The sequence below is a fragment of the Narcine bancroftii genome, chromosome 10 (assembly GCF_036971445.1).
Source record: "Narcine bancroftii isolate sNarBan1 chromosome 10, sNarBan1.hap1, whole genome shotgun sequence".
Classification (NCBI taxonomy): Eukaryota; Metazoa; Chordata; class Chondrichthyes; order Torpediniformes; family Narcinidae; genus Narcine; species Narcine bancroftii.
The window spans coordinates 43577442-43594985 of record NC_091478.1 but is presented as its reverse complement, the minus strand read 5'-3'; the positions used below and the strand labels follow the sequence as shown (position 1 = coordinate 43594985).

At 45.2% G+C, this 17544-nt stretch overlaps 1 protein-coding gene across 16 annotated transcripts in view; it reads left to right on the top strand.

The window, feature by feature from the left end:
* LOC138744504 (catenin alpha-3-like) overlaps positions 1-17544 on the top strand; it is a 1801283-nt gene that overhangs the window by 1335668 nt on the left and 448071 nt on the right. For all 16 annotated transcript variants that reach the window (XM_069900796.1, XM_069900799.1, XM_069900809.1 and 13 more), the window contains one exon: positions 15381-15581. In XM_069900796.1, coding sequence (XP_069756897.1) covers positions 15381-15581 — 201 coding nt within the window. The remainder of the gene's footprint in view (positions 1-15380; positions 15582-17544) is intronic.

Sequence of the window (17544 nt, the reverse complement as noted above, 5' to 3'; positions counted from 1 at the left end):
GTGCAGTGGGTCAGGGTGGAGCGTTCAGTGCAGTGTTTCGGATGGCACGGTCAGTGCAGTGGTTCGGGGTGGCACAGTTAGTGCTGTGGTTAGGAGTGACACAGTTAGTGCAATGGTTCGGGGTGGCACGGTCAATGCAGTGTTTCGGGATGGCATGGTCAGTGAAATTGGTCGGGATAGCATGGTTAGTGCAGTGGTTCAAGGTGCCACGGTTAGTGCTGTGGTTAGGAGTGGTACGGTTAGTGCAATGGATCGGGGTGGCACGGTCAATGCAATGGGTTGGGGTGGCACGGTCAGTGCAATGGGTTGGGATGGCACGATTAGTGCTGTGGTTCAGGGTGCCATGGTTAGTGCTGTGGTTAGGAGTGGCATGGATAGTGCAGTGGGTCGGGGTGGCACGGTCAGTGCAGTGGGTCGGGATTGCACAGTCAGTGCAGTGGTTCGGGGTGGCACGGTCAGTGCAGTGGTTCGAGGTGGCACGGTCAGTGCAGTGTTTTGGGATGGCACGGTCAGTGCAGTGGTTCAGGGTGGCACAGTCGGTGCAGTGGTTCGGGGTGGCATGGTCAGTGCAGTGGTTCGGGGTGGCACAGTCAGTGCAGTAGTTCAGGGTGGCACAGTCAGTGCAGTGGTTTGGGGTGGCACGATCAGTGCAATGGGTCGGGATGGCACGGTTAGAGCAGTGGTTCACGGTGTCGGTGAGATAAGGGACATACTTTGTGTAGTTGTTAGGGGTGGCAAGGTTAGTGAGATATGCTGACCTGGTCAGATGGTGGAGTGCACGTTAGCATCGCAATTAGTTCAATGTTATTACAGCACCAGCAACGTGGGTTCAAATCTCATGCTGTCTGTAGAAAGTTTGTATGTTCTCCCAGTGATGGAATGTTGGGATCACTAATAATTATTTTGAGACCTATTTAAGCTTTTTTCTCAGCATGGCGGTCCTTATTTTGATGCTCCTGTACCTCCTTGTGGGTCAAAGATACTGTGCACTGGATGGAAAGGGCCCTCAATAATTCTTTGAGCCCCATTTAAGCAACACCCCTGGTAAATGTAATCAGTGAAGGTTAGGGAGACCCCAGTGATCTTCTCGGTAATTTTGATGATCCTCTGTCTCAGGGGACGGCACCAGAATGAGTCTTAGCGGGGGCTTCAGGGTTTAGCACATACTTATGCTAGAAAACCCACTCGGTGGGAGGGGTTTTACTACCTGCCTCCGTGCACTGCCAGCCATCACACTTGCCCCCTCCCTCCAGCGTTTCAGAGAAGCACGCGTGGTTACAGAAACCACATGACTCCTTTTGGTGGCACCCCCCCTCCCCCGATGGCATTACCCACAACCCCTAGTGATGCTTATACTGGAGTTTCAGAACTTGGCCCTAGAACTTTGGGTCCTGGACAAAGGGCTGAAAACCAATGAATGAATCTCAGCAGCTGTTGACCTGCCTCCCGGGATTTGAAACCGGTGTTCAAGTACTGTTTATTCTAGAATAGTTCATACAAATTGAAGAGAGCAAATGCATTCCCTCTGGCTTAAAAAAAACTTTCAGTTGTGTACACTTGGGTTTGGGATCTCAGAGAAAACAGTGGGATTATTAAGGCCTCGGATGTGATTGAAAAATGGCTGTCTTTGTTCTTGTAAGTTATTGTCTGTCTTAAGCTCCTTCTCAAGACTAAGTATTATTAGGACATCAAACTCTTCAAAGCAAGGGAGATTATACCTTGTGTAAGGCAGCTAACACTGCAATCACCGTACTCAGGAAAATGGACACGAATGATGTTTAGAAAATTTGGAATTTATTTGGTTGGAGGCAGTATTTTGTTCAGCAGTTTGGCAGGGTTTCTGATCGGATCTTAAATGGCGATGATATGAGAACATGTTGTTAAATATTGCCCAATTGACAGGAAAAGAAGACAGAGAAAGGTTGCTTTTCATCTCTGTAACTTTCAATATTTTGGAGTTTCTGCACTTGGACCTGCAGCTTAAAGACCTACAACTTCGGGTCCTGCATTCGAGAATCCGTAGTTGGGAATAAAGCTATTTTTGAAAACAACCATTTTGTGCTTCACATGTATATAAAAAGAAAATGGTTCAGGGTTCTGTATCCATAAAATTCCATCACTGTACATTGTTATATTCATTTCATTTCTATTTACACCATTACCAGTAGCACCACTCTGGCATCATCTAACCACACACAAGCTGCTGTCAACAGCCAACATGCTAACCCAGTTCCAATTTAAAAACATGCTGCAAAGTCTCTCCCTTTCACACACACACACACACACACACACACACACACACACACACACACACACACACACACACACACACACACACACACACACACACACACACACACTGTGTGCATCATTAGAACATTATATCAAATAAATGCAGACAGGCTCAGAAATCATTCAACATTTTTGCATAATAAATCTTGAAAGCCAAGGCTGGCATCATGATGTGAATTAAACGCATGGCCTTCCTTTAGAAGAGCTGCAGGCGGTGAGTCTTGATGAATCTCCTAAGAATGGTGTCCTTCCACTCATGTGTGCATTTTCACGCTTGCGGAACCAACTGGGGCTTTCCTTTGTGGAGCATTGCGTGTCTGTGGTCCGAAGATACGTCTTTCAGAGTGGAGCATGAATTCTCGCACATTGCTGTGGAGGCAACAAATGTTACGGCATATTTGAAAGCAGTTGGTACACTGGGCAATCTGCTCAGCTGTTTGAGAGGATGTGTTGTATGGCCCAATTCACCCTCGATTGGCTGGGATTGTTTTTTTTTGTGAGCTGAAAAACTGGTTAGCAACCTCAAGCTCTGTCTCAATAATTATAGGTGATTGTGACAGGTCCATAATATGCTTCACAGGCTTTACATAAAAAAAAGTACCTCTTTCTGGATTTACTGCAGGAAGTGCATCAGCCAACAGAGATGCACTCACTGAATCTGTGATCTATCTCTTCAAGCACTGAATCAATTATGTTGTAGTACAGTCTCGGAGGTTCTGTTTCTCGTCATCATTCCTGTGTCCTGCAGTTCCCATAATGACATAATCATCCACTCTGCTGACCAGTTCACATTTGCCATCTCCCAGTAGCTGTACTCAGTGCCTTGAAGAGTTTGGGTCGCTATGAAATATGGCACAAGAATATTTAAAATCATAAAAACAATTTTTGCTTCAGTAGCAATCTTTTAGTTTATCATCTCCTGCTGTTGGTTTCTTAATGTCTTTTAATATACACAAGTCTATTAGCCATTCTATAAATAGTGGTTTGTGAAGTCTGCACACTTATCAAAGTGACAACTGTCTGCAGAGTCAATGAACTCCTTTTTTGTTTTTGCAAGCTGGAGAGTGCAGTATTTGTATTCTTGGAAAATAATGATCTCATGTGGAATTGAGTTACAATAAAACACTGATGATCCGTTATCTGACTGTTTGGAAGTCCAAATGGTTTGGTCCCTGTTTCCACATTCCCTCCCTCCATCCAGGTTCCTGTTCCCCACACACCTATCCCTCTCCATTGGGTTACTGTTCTCACACTCCTTCCCTCTGCCTGGAGTCCCTGTTCCCACACTCCCTCCCTCTCCCTGGGGTCCTTATTAGTATATTCTCTCTGTATGTGTACCTGTTCACTCACTCCACCCACTCTCTCTCTCTCTCTCTCTCTCTCTCTGAATCCCTATTCCCACACTCCCTCCCTCTCCCCGGAGTCCTTATTAGCATATTCTCTCTGTATGTGTACCTGTTCACTCACTCCACCCACTCTCTCTCTCTCTCAGAATCTCTATTCCCACACTCCCTCCCTCTCCCTGGTGTCCTTATTAGCATATTCTCTCTGTATGTGTACCTGTTCACTCACTCCACCCACTCTCTCTCTCTCTCTCTGAATCCCTGTTCCCACACTCCCTCCCTCTCCCCAGGATCCCTGTTCCCACACTCCCTCCCTCTCCCCGGGATCCCTGTTCCCACACTCCCTCCCTCTCCCTGGGGTCCTTATTAGCATATTCCCTCTGTATTGCCAAGATGATAAATCATTAAAAGGATCAAACAGTGATATTCAAACAATCCATCCCTCTTCGTTCCTCTGAATGCAGCAAAGATAACTTGTGCTATCTTGTTTTTCGATCTTTCTGTTCAGAGTATGTTCCCAATGACGTGCAGTAAATAACTCGAGAGGCTGGGATTGAGTGACTGATCTACAGGTTTTTTTTCACAATGGACAGGGACCTCATCCTGTCCCGTGACCCGGGCTTTCTGGGGAAGGGTCAGGGTGTTGGAGGCTTTATACAAGGCGAGGGGCCACAGGTACAGTCACAGGACAGGGTGGAGCCAGGTAATCAGGAAATCACGAGTACAATACAGTTCAGAAGTTCATCACATCCAATTAACCTATTTTTTCAATAGTGTAATATTGTATTATGTCACCACTGCCCCATCTCATTATCCCACCCCTGCCGCAAGAAGACTGCATTGCTCTGTTTGTAAGGGCCATGGACAAGGCGAATGTTCACATATCCACATTCAGCCAGAAGTGATGTGCAGATGATCTATCTTCACTTCCTCCTGGGATCTCCAGAATCACAAAACTCGAGGTTTCAGACAATTCAATGTTATCTGGGTCACTCATCAGAATTACAGGCGGTCCCCGACATATGTCCGAGCTCCGTTCTGACTGGTCAGATCTCGAAATGGATGCAAGTTGGACGTATGTTACTCCAGGCCTGCGCTCACCGTCCCCACCTCGAACACCAGGTCCACCACCGCCGTTGTGGCCGGAAAATTGAGTAAATTCGGTGGCAGCAGTGTCTCAGCACCCTCCCGTATTGGTTCGTCAAAATAAACAGCCCCTGGATCCCTGGGACTTGCTTGACATGCAATTTTAACATTTACTTATGTTTTTCTTTATTTTTTTTAAATATATGCAATATTTTTAATTTCAGTTGTATATATGGATACATAAGCCATAAGTAGGGAACACCTGTACATCCTTTGTCACATTTGTTATGTCAGCAAAAGACTTTTTCTCTTCCTTCCAGACATCTGAATTAACATTTTTTAAATTATTTTTGAAATGTTTCCAAACCAGTGGAACTTGGATCCTTCTTTCATTTGATCTTCCTGGCACATGTCTGTCCTTGCCTTCACAGGATATTGCCAGTGGTTCTCAATCTTTTTCTTTCCACTCACATCTTTGGCTTGGCTTCACGGACGAAGATTACCACTTTAAGTAATCTCTATGCCATTGGTGCTCTGTGATTAGTAAGGGATTGTGAGTGGGAAGGGAAGGTTGAGAATCACTGCTATAGACCCAATTGTTACTGAAATATTTGGCTTGAGAAAAAATTGTAATTGGCTTATTTCCTTTGGAGTTATGAAACAAGTCAATTAGGTACAATTAAAACTGGTTTTCAAACATTTTTGTCTCACCCGCGTCCCATCTTAAGCGATCTCTTACTAATCACAGAGTACCTATGGCATAGGGAATACTTAAAGTGGTATGTGAGTGGAAAGAAAAAGGTTGAGAACCATTGGTATGATTGAACTAAAGTAAGACATTTATATGAAAGAACATTAAGCTGTTCTGGACATGTAATTATTGATGGTATCCACAGTTAAAATCAGAATAGAAATGAACAGGAGAATTGTATTGAATTGTTTATTGTCACGTGTTCTTATTATCTTTTACCAGTGAGAGGTCTATTTAACCATCTGAATGGCAGGAAAGAGGCAGTCCTTGAAACTGGAGGCTCATGTTTTGAAACTCATGTATCTTCTGCCCAATGGAGAGGGGAGGGAGAAAGGAGAGTGTGATCGGAGTGAGATAGAACCTTTGATGTATTGGTAGTGCAAAGTGGCAGGAAACCAGAACCCCCAGATAAAACCCACGTAGACACAGGGAGAAAGTCAAACTCCCTTCAGATTTTGCGGGATTTGAACCCCGGACCAGCCCCAATCACTGGCGCTGTAAGGGTGTTGCGCTAACGACTGCACCAACCTTGCCACCATTATGTGGATTGACATCGATGGAATCAGGGGAAAGGAGGAGCCCGAAGTGTGTTCACAGTCCTCTGCGGTCTGAGGTTGAGCAGTTCCTGTAATAAGCTGTGATGCACACAGATAGAATATTTCCAATGGTGTATTGATGAGCGCCATTGGAGACATAGTGAATTTCCCTCAGCTTCTGGGGAAGTGGAATTGTGCTATGCTTTCTTGATCATGGTATGAACCAGCAAAGATTGGTGGTGATATTTACTCCAAAGAATTTGAAGCTCTCTGCCATCTCCAGCTCAGTACCGTTGATACAGACAGGGCCATCTGCCCATCCCTCTGCTCCAATTTCTCGAAGTCAATGACCAATTTTTTTTTTGGTCTGGGTAACTGCCTACATTTTGCTCCTACCTTGACGAAGGGCGCAAGCCCGAAACCTTGGCTATGTACCTTTGCTCTATAAAGTACATGGTTTGACCTGCTGAGTTTCTCCAGAATCGTGCTATTACTTCAATGACCTGTTACTCCGTTTTACTGACATTGAGGGAGGGATGGTTGCCCTGAGCCCACAACTCTGGGCTTTCTGTCTCCTTCCTCCAACCTGCATCATTGCTGCTTGAGATCCAGCCTGCTACAGCAGTATCCCCTACACATGTGGATCGAGTTGGAGCTGTATTTGGCCAGAGAGACTTGAGGATCTGGCCACCCAGACCCAGACCGCAGACACGGGGAATCTGCAGCAAAAAAATCAACTGTTGGAGCAACTCAACAGGTTAAGGAGCATCTGCGGAGGCAAAGGGATATTTTGGGTTGAGACCAAATTTGCTATGTTTTACAGAGAGCTTCAAATTCTTTGGAGTAAATATCACCACCAATCTTTGCCCTCAGACAGCTCCAAGAAAAGTGTAGAGAACAAAACAAAGGACTCTACATCACCTTTGTTGACCTCACCAAAGCCTTCGACACCGTGAGCAGGAAAGGGCTTTGGCAAATACTAGAGCGCATCGGATGTCCCCCAAAGTTCCTCAACATGATTATCCAACTGCACGAAAACCAACAAGGTCGGGTCAGATACAGCAATGAGCTCTCTGAACCCTTCTCCATTAACAATGGCGTGAAGCAAGGCTGTGTTCTCGCACCAACCCTCTTTTCAATCTTCTTCAGCATGATGCTGAACCAAGCCATGAAAGACCCCAACAATGAAGACGCTGTTTACATCCGGTACCGCACGGATGGCAGTCTCTTCAATCTGAGGCGCCTGCAAGCTCACACCAAGACACAAGAGAAACTTGTCCGTGAACTACTCTTTGCAGATGATGCCGCTTTAGTTGCCCATTCAGAGCCAGCTCTTCAGCGCTTGACGTCCTGCTTTGCGGAAACTGCCAAAATGTTTGGCCTGGAAGTCAGCCTGAAGAAAACTGAGGTCCTCCATCAGCCAGCTCCCCACCATGACTACCAGCCCCCCCACATCTCCATCGGGCACACAAAACTCAAAACGGTCAACCAGTTTACCTATCTCGGCTGCACCATTTCATCAGATGCAAGGATCGACAATGAGATAGACAACAGACTCGCCAAGGCAAATAGCGCCTTTGGAAGACTACACAAAAGAGTCTGGAAAAACAACCAACTGAAAAACCTCACAAAGATAAGCGTATACAGAGCCGTTGTCATACCCACACTCCTGTTCGGCTCCGAATCATGGGTCCTCTACCGGCACCACCTACGGCTCCTAGAACGCTTCCACCAGCGTTGTCTCCGCTCCATCCTCAACATCCATTGGAGCGCTCACACCCCTAACGTCGAGGTACTCGAGATGGCAGAGGTCGACAGCATCGAGTCCACGCTGCTGAAGATCCAGCTGCGCTGGATGGGTCACGTCTCCAGAATGGAGGACCATCGCCTTCCCAAGATCGTATTATATGGCGAGCTCTCCACTGGCCACCGTGACAGAGGTGCACCTAAGAAAAGGTACAAGGACTGCCTAAAGAAATCTCTTGGTGCCTGCCACATTGACCACCGCCAGTGGGCTGATAACGCCTCAAACCGTGCATCTTGGCGCCTCACAGTTTGGCGGGCAGCAGCCTCCTTTGAAGAAGACCGCAGAGCCCACCTCACTGACAAAAGGCAAAGGAGGAAAAACCCAACACCCAACCCCAACCAACCAATTTTCCCTTGCAACCGCTGCAATCGTGTCTGCCTGTCCCGCATCGGACTGGTCAGCCACAAACGAGCCTGCAGCTGACGTGGACTTTTTACCCCCTCCATAAATCTTCGTCCGCGAAGCCAAGCCAAAGAAGACAGATCAAATATAAGGTGTCCCCATCCACTGCCACATCAGCTTCTTCAGACACCATGTAACGAATAAATTCCTCAGTCAGACTCTTAAGTTTTAAGAGTAAATTGGATCAATACATGGACGGGAGAGGTCTGGAGGGTTATGGAATGGGAAGCAGGTCAATGGGACTAGCAGATTGATGGTCGGCGTAGACTAGAAGGTCCAAATGGCCTTTTTTCTATACTGTAGCATTCTATGGTTCAAAGAGCAGTTACACTATGATGAAAGCAGGTCTACCTTTCTTTAAAAGTTGACAATTCAATTCAAGGAGTGGAAAGTGTTTCCTCGGAAACTGTCCAGTAAGGCAGAGAAATGGGTCCATCCATCAGCACAGACATCATATCCAGACTGGGTAAAGTCAACTCAAGCTGAATTCAGAAGGTCAGGTAAGATAGGATTTTCTCATATTAATCACGCCAAGGTACCTGGATGGGTGTATTGCATTTGACAGTTGAATTACTCAATGCTCTGGAATCAGATGGTGGCATGTGCAGACTGAAACAGGGCAGGATGACAGCAGTGAACTATATATGAGATGAAATATACAGTATATTTACCTTTCTTTAAAAAAAAAGACAATTCATTTTTAAGAGTGGAGAGTATTTCCTCAAACAGCTGCAATAACTACTTTAACAAGGCAGAAAGAGGGTAGAAATAGGTAGACTATCCATCAGCTCAAACACGATATCCAGACTGGGCCAAGTTGCCTCCAGCCAAGTTGATGTTCCCATGCACTCTTCACAAACATTGGTTACCACCACCAACTGCCCCATGGACCAGCCTGGCAGAGATGCCAAGAGACTGCAGACGCTGGAATCTGGAACTAGAAAGCAGCTGGATGAACTCTGCGAGCTGAGCAGCATCTGTGGGGAGCAAAAGAATTGTCAATGCTGTGGGTCAGAACCATTCATCAAAACTGGAGGTGCACCAGGTCCATGGTGAGGATGAGACAGTGGGCACCAGGGAATTGGAAATTGTCAAAATTGGGGGGGTGGGGGGCATGCGGGGTATCCCCGAACGTAGGTGGGGTGGGACTGAGCGAGGGGAGAAAGGTTGGGGTCAAGGTGTGGGGAGATAAGCTCAGCGGGGCAAGAGCAGGCAGCGTGAAACACGAAAGTCTGCAGACACTGTGACTGAAGCAAAAACACTGAAATGCTGGAGGAGCTCAGCAGGTCTCACAAAGTCCATTGGAGGTAAAGGTCGAAGAAGGTCTTAGGCCCTAAACATGATTTGCATACATACCTTTATCGCCTATGGACGCTGTGAGACCTGCTGAGTTCCTCCAGCATTTCTGTGTTTTTACTAAGACTTAGAAGTACTCGAGATGGCAGAGGTCGACAGCATCGAGTCCACGCTGCTGAAGATCCAGCTGCGCTGGGTGGGTCACGTCTCCAGAATGGAGGACCATCGCCTTCCCAAGATCGTGTTATATGGCGAGCTCTCCACTGGCCACCGTGACAGAGGTGCACCAAAGAAGAGGTACAAGGACTGCCTAAAGAAATCTCTTGGTGCCTGCCACATTGACCACCGCCAGTGGGCTGATATCGCCTCAAACCGTGCATCTTGACGCCTCACAGTTTGGCGGGCAGCAACCTCCTTTGAAGAAGACCGCAGAGCCCACCTCACTGACAAAAGGCAAAGGAGGAAAAACCCAACACCCAACCCCAACCAACCAATTTTCCCCTGCAGCCGCTGCAACCGTGTCTGCCTGTCCCGCATCGGACTTGTCAGCCACAAACGAGCCTGCAGCTGACGTGGACTTTTACCCCCTCCATAAATCTTCGTCCGCAAAGCCAAGCCAAAGAAGAAAAGCAGAAACAATGGTCCTGCTAGGACAGTCCTGGTTTGCGGAGTTTGGGTGAAGGATAGAAGTAGGAAGTGTGCGATTGGGGCACTATCAATGTGGAAACTGTGGCGGAGATATCTACTGATGTGATGAGATCTGTGGCAGTACAGTAGACAGCAACCTGGTGTTCATTAGTAGGTGACAGGCCAGAGGTTGGTTCAAGGTAATATCCAAGAGCTGCAATCTACCCTCTGCAAGATAGTCTTGATGAATGGTTCTAACCCTAAACTCTGAGATGAGAGGAGAGTACTTAGTTCAGTGCGGTCTAGAAAGGCCAAAATGGCCTGTTTCTGTGCTGTATTTGTTATATGGTCTTGGAGTTTGCTGTTCAGTTTTGAGGGGATGATGGTGTTAAATGCCAAAATATAGTCGATAAAGAGCATCCTGATGTAGCCTCTTTGCTGTCCAGGGCTTCGTGCAGGGTCAGTAAGATTCACGAGTGTGAGAATCACATGCCCCCCCTCCCGTATTCAAGGACAGTCTCATTCCTGCTGTTATAAGACTCCTGAATGATCCTCACAATCGTAAGAATTATGTTGCCTTTCCTCAATGCCAAATTAACTCTCCCTGTTACTTTGTACTTCTTCTGTCTTACTTGTTCTCTTTTGCATGCTGGGGTATATTTGAAATGTCATATCCCTAACTTTCTGCAAATTCCCAAGGCAAATTTTCTTGATTGATTTTTTGATTTACAGCTTTCTCATAAAGGTTCAATATCTCTTATTTATAACAATATGCTTGTGTAATGCGTGTCGAAATTTTTGTTATTTAAGAAAAAGTTGGGTAGGTTCATGGATGTGAGGGGGATTGGAGGGTTATGGGCAGGGTGCAGGTCAGTGGGACTAGAGGAGATCACTTAAAGTGGTATGGACTAGAGGGGCCAAGATGGCCTGTTTCCATACTGTAATTGTTATATGGTTATATGGAAAGAACCAAAGACTTGATGATCCAAACCAAGGCTTTTATTAACTAAAAGACTGGAGCATATCACAAGTAGGTCGACCAGTCCAGAATGACCTGGTCTGGCTAGGAGCCATCCTTTAAGACCTGCCAGTAGGTGTGGCTACACTCTCAGCCAATCACAGTCATCCTACACTACCATCTTTCCTTAATAATCCTCTTTCCCTTCATGCATTTATTGATTATGCCCACTGACAATTTTCCAGGCAATTTTTGCTGCCTTAATTTTTTTTTAACTTTTATACACATTGGTGATAGAATCTGTACTATCACAGCTTAATTAAAGAATGAAGCTCTGATAGCCAAGGGTTGTGAAATCATTTCTTGCTGAGCCTCATTTCTGTGAGGGGCGCTGGACTAAGTGGTGACTTTGTCTTCCTTACGGTAGAAAATTAAAGAATTTTATGTATGTGACCTTCTAAAATGGCAATAATGCAGCCTTTACTTCTGTCCTTAATTCTCTGGTGAGGTTTGAGATTCCATTTGTAATTTGATTAATATGTCCTCCCTTTGTACATATGTCTAAAGTGAAATTATCTCATTTTTATTTTGATATAAACCCTTCATGTGACACATGTAAAATTGCTGAGGCCGTTTTGATTCACAGGTATTGGACTTGCCCTAATTTAGAAAAATTTTGGAAAGATATTTTTCAAGCATTATCGGTGATTCTCAAGGTTAAATTGGATAATTTTAAGGTGATGGCGTTTTACTAACTCCAACTCAAAACCAAATTTCATCTTTTAATTCATTGATATCTGGACATGCAATTTTGATGAAATGGAAAGATAACACTCCACCTACACACACACAATGGTTAAATGATATTATGTCTAAGCTAGGCTAGGTGGAGAGAGAAAGAAGGTAGGAACTAGAATGACTAGTTAAAGGAGGGAAGGGGTTAAAACCAAACTTATTAGTGGAATGCTGTGAACTCAATGTTCATGCCCTGGGGTTGGAGGGTGCCCAGACAAAAAAATGAGGTGTTATTCTTCCAATCTGCAGATGGTCAGGGTGGGGTAGTGTGAAAGGCCATAGACAGACATGTGAGCTTGAGAGCCTGACTCAGAATTGAAATGGTTGGCTACGGGGAAGTCACTTTTGTTGTGGACAGAGAGGAGGTGCTGGGCGAAGCGATCTCCTAATCTGCGACCGGTCTCTCCGATGTAGAGAAGGTCACAGGGGGTGCACTAGATGCAGTAAATGCGTTCTTTGGAGGTACAGGTGAAGAGTTGCTTGTTTAAGTTTAGAAAAAAAAATTAGATATTCTATTAAAGATTCAAATATTAATTTCCAAAAAACATGCGGCCCTTTTATGGACCATTATCATAATCTAAAGTTTTAGGATTGTTTTAAGCTTTGATGCTGTATTGTCTTTTTCCTGGTGGTCGTCACTTAGATATCCACACGTTAGTTTTTTTTTTCCAACCTTTTACATTGGTTGGGGTTTTGAATTAACGGGGTTTTTTTTTGCTTTTTTTTTCTTGTAATTTATATTTCAATATGTAATTCCATTGTTTCATTTTTGTATTATTGCAAACTTCGATTAAAAATATTAAAAATGAAATGTCAAGCTGGTCTGTTGCAAATCAACCTTTATCATTGCATCTTGCTGCATGTGACCTTGAACTGAAACTTTTTTGTACATTCTGGCTAAAGCCGATGTATCTATGAAATGCTCTGCTCTCATCCACATTTCAGTTCACCTCCTGTGCAAATTGAGATTCAGAATCTGTGCTATTTCCTCTCTTGCTTCTATTCAGATGAATTCAATATAATCTTGGTGATTTCTACCATTTTGAAAATGCTACTCACTATATTGTGTCCTCTTGATCTACTGTATGTTTATCTTTGCCTGTACGCCGCATTTCATTTCCTCAAGGTCAATTCCTATATCATACCTCTGTGAAGAAATTTGCAGAATATTCAGTCAGAACTTTATGACTATTCCTACCTCTACATTCAGGCCTTCAGGTCTCTATTGGGACATGAACTTTCCTTAATAATCCTCTTTCCCTTCATGCATTTATTGATTATGCCCGCTGACAATTTTGCAGGCAATTTTTGCTGCCTTAATTTTCTTCTTACTTTTATCAAGCTCAGGCTCAAAATTCCTTTATTGCCATTTCATAGTACAGAACATATACGATTATATGAAATTGCCTTCTGCCTGCCATGAGGCCTTCAGAGAGTCACCATTAGTGTCACCCAGCCCTCATTACTGTGCGAGAGACAGAGAAGCAGAAGAGAGTCCCTTCAGAGTCACTGAATGCCCTCGATTCGCTCCCACAGCCCCCAAAGCCGCACAGACTCCTGTTTATTCCATCGGCAACCTGAGCTCCAGATCCAAAGATCCCACGTGAGCATGAAGCCTTAAACATAAAGGCCCTTCAGGCAGGCCCCCTTCTTGCCTTCAGCGCCTTCCCAAATCTTGGCCCCGATACCTCGTTCCTGTAAGCAAATCTCCAGCAGCCTGTATGGGCCCACTGACCGCGAGTCACCCGCAGCCTGTGTGGATTCCTCAGCTGAGCCCCTCGCTGGTTAACTGCCATGGACAGCATCCTGTAGGCAGTAGGACCAGGTGGTTGAACCCTTTGGACCAGGGCTGTGTCCCTGCTGTCCATTCTCCCAGGACAATATCAGTGGCAGTGCTGCCATTACAGCAGCTATGCCTGCATCATCTGAACAAGAGGCTCATGACTGTATTGAATTCTTGATATAGATATCAAACATAACCGTCCTTTCAAATGAATCAATCTGCAGGGGTTATCTACTTTAACCGGTGCTCCCGTTATGGAGACTGAACCTAGACTAGGAGATTGTTTCATTGAGCAACTTCCCTCTATCTGCTGCCATAACAGGGCTCTCCCACACACCATTCCCACATGGACATGACTACCAAGGGCCTCATGCACAGCCAAACTGAGGCTACCCACAAATTGGAGGAACAATACATGTTCCATCTGAGCACACTCCAACCAGACGGCATTAACATTGACCTCCAGTTTCTGTCAAACCCCTTCACCTGAGTTTCTCTCTTTCCATGTCCCTGTCTCCTTTCCTACAGCTTCTCACCCCTTCCTTTTCCATTCAGAGACCTTCTCCCTTCCCCTTTGGCTTCCCAGCTGCCCTCCCACCTATCTCCACCTCTGACCTCGTGTCTGTTCGCCTCTGCTCCGCACCTTGTCCCTTCCTGCCTCGTCTCCTCCCCCCACCTTTATATTCAGACACCTGTCTGCTTTTTGTTCACACCTTAAAGAAGGACTCAGGCCGGAAACCTTTACTTCTTATAAATGATCTGCCAAAGTTCTCCAGCACTTTGAATATTGCCCCTTTCTTTTCCTGATTTTTAGCCTGCTCCTGGGGGAACACCTGGACACTCTTCCCCCAAACTGGACAGAACAGCTCATCACAGTATCTCCCTGGCACCCTGGCCATTTGCAATGTAGCCAAAGCTCCTTTAACAAACTCCCAAACGCCCACCTTCCACAATCCCCCTTCCCACCCCGGGTTGTTTTAGCCACAGATCATTGTAGTGAACTTGTTCAGCATCTTTTCAAAATCTCGCCAAATGAATCAAGAACAACCCACTTTTATTTCCTTTCTTAATTTACTTTGACAATGTGTAAGGAAGAATGTAAGCCACTTTTGAACCCCGCTGGCAATGAGAAAAGATTCAAATGGCATCCACTTTGCCTCGGTCGTGCAGCATCTATCCCGCTGTTAGCAGACTCAGACTCTTTAAATGGACCTCGCACTGGAAAAAGATGATCGTTCCCCTCTTTATAACTGTACTTTTCTCTAAACCCTGCACAATGTTGTAGTACATTTCTCTATATCCTGTACTATTTGATTTATTGTAACTACTCCCCAAACTTTTTGTTTCTTTTGTATGATCTGCTGTACGAGTCAGCTTGCCTGGATAGCCCACAAAACTAACCATAAAACTATTCAATTCTTTCTCAGTGAGACGTCTTGTTTTTCCACTGCCAGCACCTATTCAGGTTTTGAATGGGATCATGAAATACGTTGTTCTAAAATCATTCTTTGATCACACTATTTAAGATTGGATTCTTATTTCAAATTCAGAGTTGGAAGGACAAGTTAAGCACCATTATAACTTACTGTATCAAAATGTAAAGTTTTAATCAGCTGAGTTCATAGCTCTTCACAAAATGGAGCAATTTAATCCTGCACATCAGATTTTGATTCTGTTTTTTTTTAATCCTATTCTGTTTTCCAGAAAGTCACATTCTCGAAGATGTGAATAACTGCATCATCTCCTTGAGAGAGAATGACGTCGAGAGCCTGGATCGCATAGCAGGGGTGATTCAAGGGCGAGCTGCGAGGATCGCTCACATTGTCAGCTGTGAGATGGAAAACTACGAGCCAGGGGTCTACACAGAGAAAGTCATGAAGACGGTCCAGTCTTTGGAGGCGTTTGGTAGGTATCTGATTTCAACTCAACATGGCATCCAAAGAATTCCCTCAATTCAATGGACCATTTCGGAGTGTAATAGTTTGCCTCTCCTTCTTGCTTGCACTTCAGCTGGAGAAATTTGTTTCAGGTCAGAACTACATCAGAACAGACAAATTAATGTCGACACATGAGAGACTGCAGATGGGAACCTGAAGCGAAACACAGTCTGCTGGAGGAGCTTAATGTGTCGAGCAGCATCAGTGGGAGACAAAAAAAAACAGCCAAAATGTCTTCTTTGTCCATTCTTTTCATCCCACTGGATGCTGCTTGACCCATTAAGTTCACCAACCAGGTTATTTGTGTTTTGTTTCAGACCCATAAATGTATTCATAGTCTGCATTTTTATCCCGTGTATTTAATTCAAAGATTGTCTGGATCAAAGAGCAGTGTTTCCTGAAATCGTGAAGTGGAATTTTTTTTTCAGCTGACTTCTTTGACGATGGAGCAGTTAACACTGAGCAGAAAGCAAGTTGCTGATTGAACTCAGCGGGTCAGGAAGCATCTGTGTGGGTGGATGGGGCATGAGATGGTGGATCCAGCGGAGGAGTGGCGGATGGACTGGTGGAAGAGGAAAGGTGCAGGGGTTTGGTGATGATAAATGGAGATAAAGGGCTTCTGGTGCTGGAATCTGGTCAGAAAGCAAGGTGAGGAGTGGGACCAGAGAAGAAAGTAAAGTTGGGTGGACGGGATTGATAAAGGGCGGAACCGGGAACCAGTAGGAGGAGAGTGGGCAGATGCAGCCATGTGGGTGAGGTAGGTCACAAGCACCTGGTGTGGGGGTGTGGCCAGAAGGGCATGCATCAGAGAGAAGGAGATGGAATGATCTGAATTTGGAGAATTCAATGTTATTGCCATTGCAGGTAGAAAATGAGGTGTCATTCCTTTAGTTTGCCTTTAACCTCACCTCCTCGTCACCAAGGTTTTCAGATCCTGCTTCACGTCCCTGGTTTAGAGGTTGATGTATCCCACTGAACTTTTCTGTGATTACCTGATATTGGCATATCCCAGACGCAGGCAACATCCAGCCTGCAAACTGCAAAGAGTTACAGCCCCAGGCGACAGACTCTACTAGAACCAGGCTGTGCATCCAGCGTTCATCAGGAGCCCTTGACAGGCAGCCTAAGCCCAGACAATAATAGATCACCAATTGCAGCTCCAAGATCCATTTTAATTTTCATTAGTCAATCAAATAAAACTGTAAACTGAGCCTCCAATCAGGCTATCACCCATTTGCAACCTGAGCCAATAATTAGCCTTGAGCCTGGACTTGCAAACAGCCTGCAATCTGATCCAGTAAACAGCAAGAAGACTGAGCCTGCAATTAGTTTGCAGACTGAGTTAGTAATCAACTTGTAATTAAGTGACTGATCTAACCCAAATGTGGGATCTCATCAGAACAGAGGAAAAACATTAAAGTCTCTGTCCAAATCAAATCAACTTAAATTATGTTTGCTGCTTGGAGCCAAACAAGATGCTGGGGTCGAGGGCAATACACAAATCTGTTGGAGAAACTCAACGAGCATTCATGGGAAACAAAAGAAAATAGCCAGCATTTCAGGCTGGAGTCAGTCATCAGGATAAACAGATCGATGCCTGAATACAAGGGGGAGGAAGGGAGAGGGGATGGGACAGGGAAAGGAAGGGCAAAAGGGGCATCGGGGAGGGGGGAAAGGAGAAGGGGAGGACAGACTAATAGGTGGATGCTGGCGGGAAGGTAGAAAAGAAACAGGTGGGGGGGGGAATGCTCTGATAGGAGATGGGGAGCTGGAAGAAAGGAAGTAGGGGTAAAGAAAGCAAAAGGCCATGGGTGGGTGGGCTGGGGAGGCACTAAACTGATAATGTTTGCCCTGAGATGTAGAAGTCAGCAAAAAGCACATTTATTTGCTGATGTTATTTTAATGGAACACTTTTCCCATCCAGCCGGAAA